The sequence below is a fragment of the Cetorhinus maximus genome, chromosome 15, assembly GCF_964194155.1.
Source record: "Cetorhinus maximus chromosome 15, sCetMax3.hap1.1, whole genome shotgun sequence".
Lineage (NCBI taxonomy): Eukaryota > Metazoa > Chordata > Chondrichthyes > Lamniformes > Cetorhinidae > Cetorhinus > Cetorhinus maximus.
Genome location: NC_135893.1, coordinates 8929971 through 8945721, shown reverse-complemented (window position 1 = coordinate 8945721; position 15751 = coordinate 8929971). Strand labels below are relative to the sequence as shown.

The window sequence follows — 15751 nt, the reverse complement described above, 5'->3', positions numbered from 1 at the left end:
CTCCCAGGCAGCGCATTCCAGACCGTCACCACCCTCTGGGTAAAAAGGTTTTTCCTCACATCCCCCCTAAACCTCCTGTCCCTCACCTTGAACTTATGCCCCCTTGTGACTGACCCTTCAACTAAGGGGAACAGCTGCTCCCTATCCACCCTGTCCATGCCCCTCATAATCTTGTACACCTCGATCAGGTCGCCCCTCAGTCTTCTCTGCTCCAACGAAAACAACCCAAGTCTATCCAACCTCTCTTCATAATTTAAATGTGTCATCCCAGGCAACATCCTGGTGAATCTCCTCTGCACCCCCTCCAGTGCAATCACATCCTTCCTATAATGTGGCGACCAGAACTGCACACAGTACTCCAGCTGTGGCCTTACCAAGGTTCTATACAACTCCAACATGACCTCCCTACTTTTGTAATCTATGCCTCGATTGCTAAAGGCAAGTGTCCCATATGCCTTTTTCAGCACCCCACTAACATGCCCCTCCGCCTTCAGGGATCTGTGGACCCACACACCAAGGTCCCTTTGTTCCTCAGAACTTCCTGGTGCCATGCCGTTCATTGAATACTTCCTTGTCAAATTACTCCTTCCAAAGTGTATCACCTCACACATTTCAGGGTTAAATTCCACCTGCCACTTATCTGCCCATTTATCCTTATCCTTTGCCCATGTTTATGCCTCAACCACCAGTTAACATCTGGTCCTTATCCTGTTGCTGTTTGTGGGAGCTTACTTCGTGAACATTGTCTGCTGCAGACCCTACACTACAACAGTGACTACACATCAAAAAGTACTTAATTGTTTGTAAAGGGCTTTAGGATGCCCTGAGCTTGGGAAAGGCGCTACTGAAATGCAACCGTTTATCTTCCTCTTCCAGTGGGCTCGGAAGAGATGTTGTTGCGAATGTTGGTCTGTGAGGTTGGGGTGACCTGCGACCCCCTGTGTTTTGCTTTGCCCGTGGCGATGACCACGGGCCATTTCAAATGATCAGTAATAGGGGGAAGGGTGGCCTCTTACATATTAGGTACAGCCTTATGCCCAGCTATTGAAGAGCTGATTTTATACGGTTCCAGAAGAATTGCACCTCATCCAATTGCCACAGAAATATGCAAGTCGTGTTGATAAATGAATAAGAGTCGGTGATAATTTGATACTGTTGCTGTCTTGTTTGAATATTTGTACCTACCTGGCAATAAGGGACAGTGTATCCTGGCTGCAAAGACTTGAGGTACATTTATCTGCAGACAGATCTGCGATGTTTGGACAGAGCACCTCACAGGTATATGCTCAGTACTCTACAGCGGCTCACACCGAAAGCAAAGCAAATCACTGCAGATGCTGTAAACCTGAAACAAGAGCAGAAAATACTGGAAATACTCAGCCGACCTGTTCAGGGTCAGGCCTATTTCCACCACCAAAAGTTTATCAGTTTCAGTCATGACAAAAAGAATGATTGGCACATCGCTGCTCAGTCCCTGTGTCACAGGGACTGTGTATTTATGTACCTAAATCTCATGCTGTGAAGGCATGTTCATTGACTTGTGTACCACAGAGCCAAAGAGATTTATGATACAGAAGAAGCAAAACGATGCCATTACCACTGCCATCGCCCAATAGCCCCAAGCCTTGCTCTGTTCTTGGCCCATCTTCCATTTGAGGGAGGTGTTGGTTTCTCAACTAATCTCCATGGAAACACATTTCATGCTCTTTAGCACCAGCTTGTATGAAGACATTTCTGCTAACCGCTCTACTTGCTATAACCGATTCCTTCAAATTGATGGCCCCCTCATCACTGCCTCTTTAACCGCAATCTGCTCCTGCTCGCCATGACAAAACTTGCATCATTGTTTTTTTTTAAACGGCAACTAAACCTCCTCTGCTTCAGTGGAATCGGCCCCATTATCTCAAGTTTCTCCTTATTGCTATAGTTTTCCATCCCTGACATCTTCCTGGAGAATTCACATTGCACGATGCCTTTGGAGTATCCAAAACTGCACACACTACTCTAATTTGTACAATGCCATGGATAAGCCACGGTTAGTAGTTACTTGTTTGATTTTGAACTCTTTGCTCCTTTTCATATAAGACCCAAGCGCCTTAAGCCTTTTTTTTTGGGTTTTTATCTACCCGTACTTACAAGGAATTCCAGGTTGAAACCCCTGCCGCACTCACACCTTCAGCATCTTTGCACTAATTTTATACACCCATTTCCGTGTTAAATAGATTACCACATGCATTAAATCAAATCTGTTCTCATCTTGCCCGTTCTGCTAAGCTGTGCGTTCTCCTGAAGTCTCGTCGTCTTCTGTGAGGTTTTGTAAGATTTCAGTATCATGCTCTTAATGTCCAAGTCAACATCGTTATCTTTATCGAGAATAACAGTGGACCCATCACTGGTCTTTGGGATACACATTGTGCAGCAATTCCTAGACCCAAGCATTAACCCTCACCCTTTGCTTCCAGTCAGTCAGTCAGTCAGGCAACTTTGTCCCTATGCTGCTACATTTCCTCTTGTAACATATGTCTGAGTTTTTGTAACAAGCTTCCGTGAGGCACCTTAAAAATCCCATTACATAGCCTCTAAAAATCCAATTACATTACATCGGCAGTTTCCTCTTTATCTATTCAACCAGCCAGCTCCTTTTAAGTTTGTCAAACGCGACAAAAAATCTTCAACAAATCCATGCTGGCTTTCCTTGGGTATCACATGCATCTTTAGCTACACGCAAATTTGAGCTTAAGTTATGGCGAGATGAGTGCCTACAATCCGGAGTCGCCATAGTTCCAGTGGGTGAGCGGAAGAACATGTGGAATTTCACCCCCATGGATTCTAAAAAAAATGTTCTCGCGTTGAAATAATTGGTCTATAGTAACTGGTTGCTGCCTCTGTTCCATCTTAAGCACACATGTTACATTGGCTACTCTCCAATCCCGAGGCTCTGTTTTCTTATTAAAGGCAGGTTGAAGTACTGTGGCCTTCCCTGCTCTTTCAGTAATTCATCTGCTTTATCTAACTTTTCTACCCCAGTTCATTTGAGTCAAATCCTTTCCTATCTCTTTGGGTTTTGAACTTTTTCTGATCCAACGCCAATCCTTTGACTCTCTGTTATACCGTTCTGTCCCTACAGTGAAACAAACTATTCTGCAGTTAAAATTGTTTTCCTACTGCCAAAACAGCTGTTTGTCCAACACCCATTTCCCAGAACTAGAGCAAATAATGCTCCTTTTCCTAGCAGTAGGCTTGGATGCATTTTGAAAATGTTCCCCACTTTGACCACAGTTGAAATCATTTGACGTCATTGCTTTTTTCTTAACATCTCTCCAACTATCTACAAATCTTTCCCAAATGGATTCTATCATTTGGTGGTCGTAATGCACCCTAAAAATTGTATTTATTTATTTTTATTCATTCACGGGACGTGGGCTTCACTGGCTTTCCAGCATTTATTACCCATCCTTAGTTACCCTTGAGAAGGTGGTTGTGACAACTGAGTGGCCGGCTAGGCCATTTCGGAGGGTGTTTTTTTTAAGAGTCAACCACGTTGCTGCGGGTCTGGAGTCACATGTAGGCCAGACCGGGTGAGGACGGCAGGTTTCCTTCCCTAAAGGACGTTAGTGAGCCAGATGGCTTTTTACAACAATCGACAATTCATGGTTACCATTAGACTTTTAATTCCAGAGCTTTATTGATTTCAAATTTCACCCGGGTCCCCAGAGCATTACCCTGGGTCTCTGGAATACTAGTCCAGTGACAATATCACTACACCATCGCCTGGGAAATTGCCCCATTTCCCTTCCTACTCCTTAACTCTATTTGGATTAGCCTTGACACAGCTCCCTAGAACACGAATCACAGTGCAGAATGTAACGAATCCTTTATTAATACTGCCATCCTGTGCCCCTTACATCGGCCTTCCCTGAAAAAGGCCTAACCAGAAATATTTAACTTGTCACTCCTATCCACATTGAAGCTACCTCTAGAGTGATCAATATTTCTAATGCTCTCCAATTCTGTGTTGAACGCTCATTGCATTCACGCGCGTTGCTTCAGTCTGTACTTTTTGACAGCCTTGCCCTTTATAGTCCCTCGTCCTCCTCCTGTCCCTTTCTTTTCTGTTCAACTCTCTTATCTTGTTCGATTTGCTCCCCTTTTGGCTGCTTTAGCTCCTTTGTGTTGCCAACCCCCACCCCCCAGTCCTGCCTGTTTGTTTTCCTCCCCACCCCACCCCCCAATCCGTCTGTATGGCCCAGAATTTTACCTACAGCAGGCGGGCGGGTGGGCGCGTGCCCGCCCTGAACAGACGTGAAATAGCGCGAGATGGCGTCGGGCAAGCGTCCCGACATCATCGTGTACTGGCGCGATATTTCCCTCTGCGGGCGCCCGCGGGAGTTGGAAGTGCGCCCGCTGGCAATTAAGTGGGTATTTAAGCCCAATAACGATGCAGTCAGCAGTGATTTCACGCGACCCGTCCACACTTACCGTTGGCGGAGGAGCCATTTTCCCAGGCGGCCTTCACATTTTAGCTTAAACCTCGATCCAGGGCGGAATGGAATCTCCGTGAGGGAAATAAAATAAAAAGCGATATCCCAGCCCGGGTTTTTCTTACGAGGTTTGCTTTCAGGTGTTTCATTGTGCTGCATGGACATGTTTTGCAGCATTGTTGTCGCTTCCTTTCATCTGTGGAGGTCGGCAGCTCCCTGGGGCAGCTCCCCCTCCCTGGGCCAGCTCTCTGCCCTCAGGGAGCTCTCTCTCAAAGCGCTGACCCGCACCCTTGGTTACGCCAGCGCCCGCGCTCTTCCTGCCCACACCCCGGCAGCGCTGGGCATTTCAGCGCGTGTTTCATGCCGGCTGCTTGTTAATAGCCAGCCAGTGTGAAATTGCGGGTGGGGGGGGTCTGACCACAGCTTTCCCGTCCACTCGTTAATCGCACGTGCCCGATGACCGAAACATTCAGGCCTATGTCTCTCTTCCCCGACTCCCCCCCCAATCCATCTGTGCATTTCTCACCACCCCCCTCTCCCCAAACCTCCGGCATATTAATTTAAGCCCTCACCCCACAACTGTTGCGACACTCTGCCTGGAAGGATGCTGGTTCCAGTCCTGCTCATGTGCAGCTTATCCACCCTGTGCAGACCAGCCCAGTCCTAGACCCAGGCCCAATACACAAAGCGTCGCAGCCTCTTCCATGTCCTCAGCCTTGCATTTACCTTAATTATCCTGCTATTCCTATATTGGCAAAAGGGTGACGCTGGGAGTATTCCTAAGATTACTACCTTTCAATTCCTTTTGAATCCATGACTTTTTTACACCTACATATACTTCCATTTGGAACGTGAGTCTCAGATGTACATAACATGGCTCCTCTGATGCATCCCAATCAACCAAAGTTCTATATACTCTATGTACTGATGATTTGCTAGCTTCCAGGAGTATAAATGCAAGGCTGAGGAAATGGTGTAGAAAGAAGAGGCTGCAATGCTTTGTGTCTTGGGCCTGGGTCTGGGACTGGGATGGTCTGCACAGGGTGGATAAACTGCACATGAGCAGGGCTGGGACTAATATCCTTCCAGGCAGAGTGTAGCAAGAGCTGTGGGGTGAGGGTTTAAATTAATATGCTGGGGGTGTGGGGAGAAACATGCAGGCGGACTGGTGGTGCCAATCCTGTTGGATGATGACATGGATTTTGATGCTGGAGCATTCAGGTGACTGAGATTTTGCATAAGCAGTGGCCACACTTGGCTAAATTCCAATAGCGGCTTGATAACGAAGACAGGAACCAAGGCTGACTTCTCCAAACAGAGTTTTATAAAACTCCACAGACAAATTGTCTCACCTGTTTACCCTTTGTATACACACCAAGCGAAGCACTTAACTCGTTAACTTACAGTTACGGCTTAAACACTCCTAAAAGAAACAGTTAACTGTTTCCTTCCCTCACACACTCGGTCTCCCAGTTCTCCAGAAGAAGAAAAAAAAGGTCAAAACTGTTACCAACATTTCCTCTTCCTACTGTTTGTCAGAGGAAGCCATTCAGCCCATTGAGCCTGTACCTCAGTGCTCTCCTCAGTGAGATCATGGCTGTTCTGTATTCTAAATCTATCCACCTGCCTTGCTCCATATCCCTTGACAACATGGCAACCAACAATCTATTGATCTCTTATTTTAAATGATTAATTGAGCTAACATCTGTTTTTGGTGGGTAGCAGTTCCACATTTTTACCATCCTTTGTACCTTCTAACCCCTCTCCTCCCAGCTCCGATTTAAGGATTATGTTGCCTCGTCTTAGATCACCTCACCAGGGTATAAAGTTTCTCTGTCGCTCCACTCTATCAGTTCTTTCAAAATCCATAAAAACCTTCAAATCAAATCACTCCTTAACGTATATTCCAGTGTATGTAATCGCGGCTCAGAATCTAACCCTGGGAGCCCTGGTCACACCCTGGCAGATACGTTTTTTAACATGTGCGAGCCAGTTTCAGATGTGATGAATTCTATCAGTTGTTTTCATTAAGAATTAGATCATTTCTCCCAGCGGTGCGAACGCAGTGGCTACAACAGCGAAGGTTCCGGAAGGGTCATCGCCTTTTTTTTTCTCTCCAGAAAAAAAATCATAAGATCACTGATTTTTGTAAATGGGACGGAAGTTGATACTCATCTTAAATACGACCGGCGCAACTAAAATGAAGTGATGATTAATGCCGAGGTATTGGTTATGTGGGAGTGGTACTTTCACTGTATTGCCAAAATTAACCCTTAGATCGCTGTTTGATGGAGGGAAATTCCTGTCTGTCTTGGCTGGGCAATTTTGCGTATTTGGCCCTCGCACGGTACAACTGTAAACATATTAATCTTCCAGTAATTAACCCCATCGAACATGAGGAACAGTTTATTGCTGTAATGTTAACCCATACCTTTTTTTTTAAAGATGTGTCCAATTTTGCTCCTTAATGCAAATATCCTGTTTGCCTTTTCCCGTCAATGTGCCTCCTTTCTCCATTCAGATTGAACGTGAGCAAAACTTTTTTAAAATGTGCTTTTGGTTGCAGCTGCCGTTTAACCAAAGGTTGTTGTTAGACTGACCAACGATGTGCATTTCCATAGCACCTTTGATGTAGTTAAGCGTCCCAAGGCACTTCCCAGGAGTGTTACCAAACAAAATTTGACCTCAAGGGCTTGATTTTAACTCGCTTCAGAATCCATCCACTTGAGGGTTAAAATTGTGCCCGGAGCGACATGAGGCTTTAGAACCTTCAGCCAGGAGCTTGGTCAAAGTACGTCTTGAAGAGTGAGAGGCGGAGATGTTAGGGAGGATGTTCCAAACCTTGGGGCTCTCAGCAGCGAAAGGCTCAGCTGGCCATGGCACAGCGCGCCCAGAACGGGAGAACAGTAAAAACTGGGAAATAAGAGCACTGGTCCGAACTGTGTTTTTTTTCCCCTATTGGGAGCAGTGAGAATCGCGGAAGCACAGGAAGCCAGAATTAGAGGAATGCAGCGGCCTCAAAGGTTTGTTGGGCTGGAGGGGTTTACAGATATCGGGAGTGAACGAGGCCATGGAGAGATTTGAAAATGAAGATGCAATCAAGTGGTGGTGATAATGAGATTGACCTGATTGAGTTGTGGGTATGGGGCTAGACTTAGCTTTGCTTCTATTTTACACACGACCCATTCTAAGTAGAGAATCAATTTGCCCCTATCTTCCAAAGTTAACATATTTTTAAAAAACATTCGAGGATCCAGATCCTCACCAAAACCTAATCAGTTCTTCCTTGGGACGTACCCTATCTGTGCACCAGGTTCCACTGGAATTTGCCCATTAGTTTCTGAGATGTATTGTTGACGGAAAAACAGACTAACAGGGGCAAAAAACATTACCTGCGCCCACCTTCAGCAGTGGAAGTAGTAATACTCTGCATTCACTGACAGTCAAACACAGTTACTCTTCCTAAAACATACTTAATTGAGTCAAAATCTTTGTGAAAACGAAGCTATAACATTTTAATGAAGGCATAATAGAAATAGAAGACAGCGCAACAGACTGTACCTCGAAAACTGTTCTGAAGAAAAGGCCATTTGCGATAAGCAATCCTGCGATGGACAAGGAGTTGAATTGTGTCCATTTCTTGCTAGCCAGCCTTGATGAAATGGATTAAAATTTTAAAAATCTGACATTTCTATTATGCCATCATTAAAATGTTATAGCTTCGTTTTCACAAAGATTTTGACTCAAGCATGTTTTACGAAGAGTAACTGTGTTTGACTGTCAGTGAATGCAGAATAATACTACCTCCATTACTGAAGGTTGGCGCAGGTAATGTTTTTTGCCCCTGTTAGTCTGTTTTTCCGTCAACAATACATCTCAGAAACTAATGGGCAAATTCCTGGTGCACAGATAGGGTACGTCCCAAGGAAGAACTGATTAGGTTTTGGTGAGGATCTGGATCCTCGAATGTTTTTTAAAAATATGTTAGCTTTGGAAGATAGGGGCAAATTGATTCTCTACTTAGAATGTTCTGGGTTACTTTATTTCGAATGTTGTTTACTGTTTCAAAATGCTGTGAATTGTCTCAGCTACAACAAAAACAGAAAATGCTGAAAAAACTCAGCAGGCCTAACCAGTTTTTTCAGCATTTTCTGTTTTTGTTTCAGATTTCCAGCATCCGTGGTGTTTTGCTTTTATCTTAGAATTGCCTCAGCTGCTGTGGCGGAATTTGCCACAGTTTTCAAAATGTCAGCAGAGTTTTCAGGGCAGGTTGTTGGGTGCGGATTGGCCTGCAGCCTCCTCAATGAGATGGAAGGTCTTAATAAAAGGATTTCTTTTTTCAGCCTTGTCGTTAAAGTGCATCAACCAGGCAGGGAAAAGCCTCAAGGATGAGCTGCATAACTGTAATGATGTTGAGTTAACAGAGCGTGGTTTGCGCTCTATTGAGTGCCCTCTTCACTTGTTTCCTCCTGATTTTGGTGCTTCGTCACTTCAGGAAATTCCTTCCAACTAGCTCCTTTTAATAGTTTAGCAATTTTGCTTAAAAACGTTTGTTTAAACGTGAACAGAATAGGGGAAACACCAACATTCCTCCTCAACGGGAGGCTGAGCGTAGTGTCCTATAATTTTTGTAGCACATGCTGTAGGTCATTGCAAAAAATGGTCCTTTAACGGCAAGTATCAGGGTGTGGCTCAATGGTCACCCGCTTGTCTCTGAGTTATAAGGTGGTGGGATGAACCCACTCCCCAGGATTTGACGACAAGGTCTAAGTTGGCATTTCAGGGCAGCTCTTGGCAGTTGCAGCAGTGCCAGACACTTAGATGAGGGAGAGCCAGGGAGTTTCTCTAGCTGGGCTGGCAAACTGCTGTGGCTCAAGTAAGCTAGATCATCTGGCCGCTTGCTTCTTTGTTGCTGTGGGAGCTTGCTGTGCACGTGTTTGGCTGTGACCGTTCCCCTGCGTCGTAGCGAATAGGCTGCACCAGTCATTCAGAAAATGCTGGAAATCCTCAGCAGGGCAGTCAGCGTCCAGAACTGTTTTGACGACCAGAAGCAGTGGCCGGGATTTCCCAGCCCCCGATGGGCAGGACCGGGAAAATTTGGAAAGCCGTTAAAAGTCGATGGCTCTCCGAATTTTCCCACCCCTGCCTGGGGCGATGCCCATCGGGGGACGGAAAATCCCGGCCCATTGAGTCTGCTTGTCTTTCTCTCTCCATCTCTCTCTCTCTCTCTCTCTCTCTCTCTCTGTCTCGCTCTCTCTCTCTCTCTGTCTCTCTCTCTCTCTCTCGCTCGCTCGCTCACTCACTCAGGGGCTGACTGACCTGCTCAGCATTTTCTGCGTTTATTTCAGATTTCCAGCACCCCCGGCCCTATGCTTTCACTGGCTGCGAGGTGCTATATCAATGCAAATTCATGCTTTGTGAATCGCGCGGTAGGATCACGCGGAAATGGAGTGTGCTTTTAACGAATGAAGAAATGCGGAGGGTTTACTTTAAGGCTGTTTGGGGGGGGGGGTGCCATTTGCTGATTGGTTTATCAAGTTAAAGGTGCTGTATGAATGCAAGATGTTGTTGGCTCTGTGGGGTGATGTAGGTGGTCTTTGTATGTTTTGACTGGGAGAAGCCAAGTTGCATCAGTAAGGGTGAGCGGTTTGGAGGATCAATCTCTCCTCCACCACACCCAACTTTATGCTTGTTGATTGATGCAGAGTAGCTTTGTCAAGAGGCCTGAAGCAGGCCAGTGACCCTGGCAACCGTTGATAAGCCAGGATGACCAAATTAGAGGATAAGTGTTATCGAAGGGCAAAGGCAACATTCGGTGTCTAATTAAATGCTTAATTATCATCTTGGTGCCCTCCTGGTGCACAGTGCAGCCACACTTTTTAATTTGAAGCCTAGGAACACAAGGATCAATGAGGGGATTTATTATAATGACAGCAGTTAATAAAAGAAAACACATTTTAAATGCAAATGTGAAACATTCACACATTAAATTTTATTGGAATGAAAGTTAAAAATGATTCCGCCGTCTTAAATATTTGCGCTGATTTGTTGTAAGCCTTTTCTAGATGTAATAACTTTCATAATAAAGACAATATATCAGTGTGGGAGCGCACCTGTGTGTGCACATGCTTGCACGCGTGTGTGTACACGTGCTTGCATGCATGTGTGTATGTGCTTGCACGCGTGTACATGTGTGTGTGTGTGCACGTGTGTGCATGTATGTGTGTGCACGTATGTGCATGCGTGCACGTGCTTATGTGCATATGCGCATGCACCTGTGTGCATGTGTGTACACCCATGCGTGTCTGTTGTGTGTGCATTGTGTGTCTGTGTATGCGTAATAAATACCGGCACAGAACAGTTGTGTTTATTTGATGTTTTGAATTTGTTCTTCAGGTTGGTGCCCACAGCCCGATATTACCCTCTCCGACTGCACTGTGTTCGAGCACTGACCCTGCTTTCTGACAGCACCAAGACATTTATTCCAGTGACGCCTTTCCTATTGGAAGTAAGTCCGTGCCATGACCTTTGCTCGCTAAGTTATTTTGCAGAAGCTGCTATGTTTCATATTCTATGAATACTGCCTAGATGCCATTTCAAAATAGATCTTAAAGGCGTTTTTGTGGTTGGCTAACGAATAGTCCTGTGCCATTTAAGGCTTTGTTTAACTCTGTGAGAGCTGTGCTTAAATAAAAATTAACTGTTTTCACTGGCAGGAGGTAACCAGAGGACACACTTAACTGGCAAAAGAGCCAGAGGGGAGGCCAAGAGAATTTTTTTTCCAACCGGGCTATTAAGATTTGGAATGCACCATCTGAGAGGAAGGTGAAAACAGGTTCAATAGCAATTTTTGGAAGTAAATTGGATAAATATTTGAACTGGAGAAAATTTCAGGGCTAATACTGAAAGAGCATGGGTATGCGACTATTTGGATAGCTTTTCAAGGGGCTAGCATGGGAATGATGGGTTGAATGGCCTCCTGTGCTTTATGAGCCCTGGCTATAGAAAGAAGGCCATTGCATTTGTGTGCCACCTTTTTTTTATTATACTTTCAAGGGATGTGGGCGTCGTTGGCTAGGCCAATGTTTATTGCCCATCCCTAATTGCCCTTGAGAAGGTGGTGGTGAGCTGCCTTCTTGAACCTCTGCAGCCCATGTGGTGTAGGTACACCCACAGTGCTGTTAGGGAGGGAGTTCCAGGATTTTGGCCCAGTGACACTGAAGGAACGGCGATATATTTCCAAATCAGAATGACGAGTGGCTTGGAGGGGAACTTGCAAGTGGTGGTGTTCCCATGTGTCTGCTGCCCTTGCCCTTCTAGATGGTAGATGTTGTGGGTTTGGAAGGTACTGTCGAAGGAGGCTTGATGACTTGCTGCAGTGCATTTTGTAGACAGTACACACTGCTACCACTGTGCATCAGTGGTGGAGGGATTAATTGTTGAAGGTGATAGATGGTGTGCCAAACAAATGGGCTGCTTTGTCCTGGATGGTGTTAAGCTTCTTGAGTGATGTTGGAGCTGCACTCATCTAGGCAAGTGAAAAGTATTCCAACACACTCCTGATTTGTGCCTTATAGATGGTGGACAGGCTTTGGGGAGTCAGGAAGTGATTACTCTCTGCAGAATTCCTAGCCCCTGACCTGTTCTTGTAGCCACAGTATTTATGTGGCTAGTCCAGTTCAGGTTGTAGTCAATGGTAATCCCTAAAATGTTGATAGTGGGGGATTCAGCAATGGTAATGTCATTGAATATCAAGGAGAGATGGTTGAATTCTGTCTTGTTGGAGGTGGTCATTGCCTGGCACTTAATATGGTGCGAATATTACTTGCTATTCATCAGCCCAAGCTGTTGTCCAAGTCTTGCTGCATTTGGGCATGGACTGCTTCAGTATCTGAGGAGTCGCGAATGGTGCTGAACATTGTGCAATCATCAGCGAACATCCCCACTTCTGACCTTATGACGGAAGGAAGGTCATTGATGAAGCAGCTGAAGATGGTTGGGCTGAGGACACTACTCCTGCAGCAATGTCCTGGAGTTGTGCTGATTGACCTCCAACAACCACAACCATCCTACTTCGTGTTTTTCCAAAGTGTCTTTTATTTCCAAACTGCTGTGAGTGTATTTCATGTAGTGTTGCTACTTAGATAGCTTCATTTCCAATCTAGGTGGATTGGAGGTTAATATCAGTAACAAAAATGTATAATGTAGTGCAGTGAGCAACGGTCATAGGAGTAAGCCTATTACTAGAGCAAATTATGTTTCAGATACGGGAAGAGAATTGTGTACATGTGCTCATGGTGATCTTACAATGGGCTGATCTAATCGTTGAAAGGAATTGGGCGTTTACTTGTTTTATCATGAGATGAGATGTTGCAAGGCTGCATTCGTTGCCCTGCCTTAGTAACCTTGAGAAGGTGGCGGCGAACTGCAACATTCTTGAACTTCCACAGTGTTAATGGTGATTGCGCTCCTATGTTTCTATGCGGTTGGGTAGGGACTATGTGGGTCTAAGTGTGCCGCACTGTTGAAGCGTTGGGTTCCTTTGCTGCCAGGTCCTTTTCTGTGTTTGCCTTTTACCAGCTTCCACTTGGTTGTGGTTTGACTTGCATCAGTCCTCCAAGATTAATCCTTTTAGTGTTTGTTTCACATTAGCCACCTTGGTGAGGTCCCATTATATTTGTCTCCTTTCAAAGCTGAAGAGTTTCAATTGTTTTAGCCTTTTGCATAATAACCAGTCTTTGGACATTAAGGACAGGATTTACCTTAGAATTCCTGCCTGTCGAGGGAATGCGTCCCCAAATCTAACCCCACCCTCCCCTCCCCCCAAATAACTGCACCAGAATTCACCTCTGAAATAATGCCACTTCCCTTTAGCGTCCACCCTAAGTCCTCCCTCTTGTAGTTTAGTGGAGTTAGGGTGGACATGGCAGCATTTCTGCATTTTGCACCAACATCTGCCCCAAATTTACCAGGCTTGGTAATGGTTCCGGTCTCTTTGAATCCCCTTGGGGCTTTACAGGTGATTACAGATCATAGCCATTGTTACTGTTGTCTTGTTTGTTCCTATTCATTGATTCTGTAAATTTGCTGGTTGTTGATGTGCGGGAAGCGCTCTGCAGTTAACCTCAGTCTCTTCAGTTTGCTTTTTGGAAATAAGTGACCAGTCAGCTTGTTTCTATCCTACTGAGATCACACTGGTATTCATCGATTCCCTCGTGATAGTAGGCAATATTTTGTTGAATTTGTACCTAATTTCATTTAGCACCCTGGGCTTTATACCACTGATGGAGATTCATTGCATTTGAATCTGTCTGAGACCTGTATTACATTGATATTACTTTTGTATCTACCCTGGTGACGGTATTAATGATATTATGTGAATGTGTAAAATTTAGTAACACTGCGGAAAATGTATGTGCGTTGGATTCAGTCATGAATACGTTGAAACCCAATATGTTGTTTGTGTTATTTTAAATGCTAACTGGGAGAGAATGTGGCATTAGTTCAATCTGGTAATTTATGTGCACTGTGCACTCCGAGCTGGGTTAAGACTAATTTTATTTGAAACTTTTAATTGGACGAAGCTGGCTAGTGGGCAGAAACGGTCCTGGGACAGTATCCGATGTAATACGATGACCCGCTTCCAGCCATTCTGAGAAACTGTACTTAACTTCTACACTCTCTTTGTCCCTTCTAACCAGTTTGGATCCAAAGTGATCCCCTCCCCCAGTTACATAGCTGTTAATCCTCTCCAGTATCCTCCTGCTTGGTACCTTGCCGAAGACTTGCTGCAAGTCCATACATACAACATCCACTACATTTCCCCCCCCATTGGCACCTTAAAGAACTGTGCCAGTTTTGGCAAGCACCATCTCCCATTTCTGAAATTTTGGTTTAGCTGCTTCTGTTCAATTTCTCTTCAGCTAGATGATTAGTGGTTTCATCTTTAAAAATCCCAACTTTTTCCTCACCACAGATATTAAACTAATCCCTTTGTCCCTTTTTGGAAAACGCTCCTCACCCTAGGCGGGACACTGACACCGTTTCTTGATAGTACAAAACAAAGGCAGAAAAGAGAAGAATTTTTTGTCAGTGCTGCTTAGGTATTTCGCTGAGATAAGGGGCCAACTATCAGAGCTTCCTGAGTGTGGCGTTGTTGGTACAGGTTTAGTTCGTACCTCAAGCAATAATCCTTGCAGAGGCAATGGGCCACATGGATTTCTGTACTTTCCAGGGTGCAGTTTGGGAGAATGAGGGTGGAAGTTGGGGCGGAATCCCATAACCTGCGTTCCCTTATTTCAACATGGAAATTTCTCCCATGCAATGTGTAATGGTGTTTCTTGCATTGCCCATGCTTTGTTTGATGTCATTAATGTCCCCATCATGGACTCTGAACAACACAAGGCGTACAGACCTGCTCATTTAGTCTTGTCGTCTTTATGTTTTACCATCATCAAACACTGCTGCTCTCTGGCATGTCTGGGGGAGTTGGTTGGGTAGTGAAGGTGGTGGTATGTCGCTGGACTAGTAATTCAGTGTCTCAGGCTAATGTCCCTGAGGACATGGGTTCAAATCCCACCACAGCAGCTGGTGGAGTTTAAATTCAATTAATAAATCTGGAATATAAAGCTAGCATCAGAAATGGTGACCATCACAGCTATCATATGATGGTCATAAAAACCCATCTGGTTCACTAGTGCCCTTTAGGGAAGGAAATCTGCCGTCCTTACCTGGTCTGGCCTACATGTGACTCCAGACCCGCAGTAATGACTCTTAACTGCCCCCTGAAATGGCCTGGCAAGCCACTCAATACAGGGGCAATTAGGGATGAACAACAAATGCTGGCCTTGCCAGCGACGCCCACATCCCATGAAAAATTTTTTTTTTTAAATTGAGAGCGCATGATCCTGAAAAATATATAATTTCTTTAAGAAACGGAAGTATCATATTGGCCAGACCATAAGACGCGCCAGGATTTTAAATGGAAATCTTTGGTAAATATTTGGGGTAACTTTTGGACTATAAGACACATGACAATTTTAAGCTACTTTTTTTCCCAGGAAAAAAAGTGCGCCTTATGGTCCAGCAAATACGGTAGACCAGAAAATTTTAATAGACGTCACTAAATGGAATTATGAAAGTGAATAAGCTGAAGGATTGGACCAATATCTGCCCCATTGTGTTATTGTCAGGTGACATACGCAGCATATATAAAGATTTAGAGAGAAATTGCATCTTTGGTAACCTTTATGTCTGTCTGGTGGGAAAAA

At 44.8% G+C, this 15751-nt stretch overlaps 1 protein-coding gene across 1 annotated transcript in view; it reads left to right on the top strand.

Moving 5' to 3' along the window:
- The window catches only part of noc2l (NOC2-like nucleolar associated transcriptional repressor), a 165941-nt gene that overhangs the window by 72901 nt on the left and 77289 nt on the right, over positions 1-15751 (top strand). Inside the window, exon 12 of the mRNA XM_078557858.1 lies at positions 10878-10989. Within this exon, the coding sequence (XP_078413984.1) occupies positions 10878-10989 (112 nt within the window). The remainder of the gene's footprint in view (positions 1-10877; positions 10990-15751) is intronic.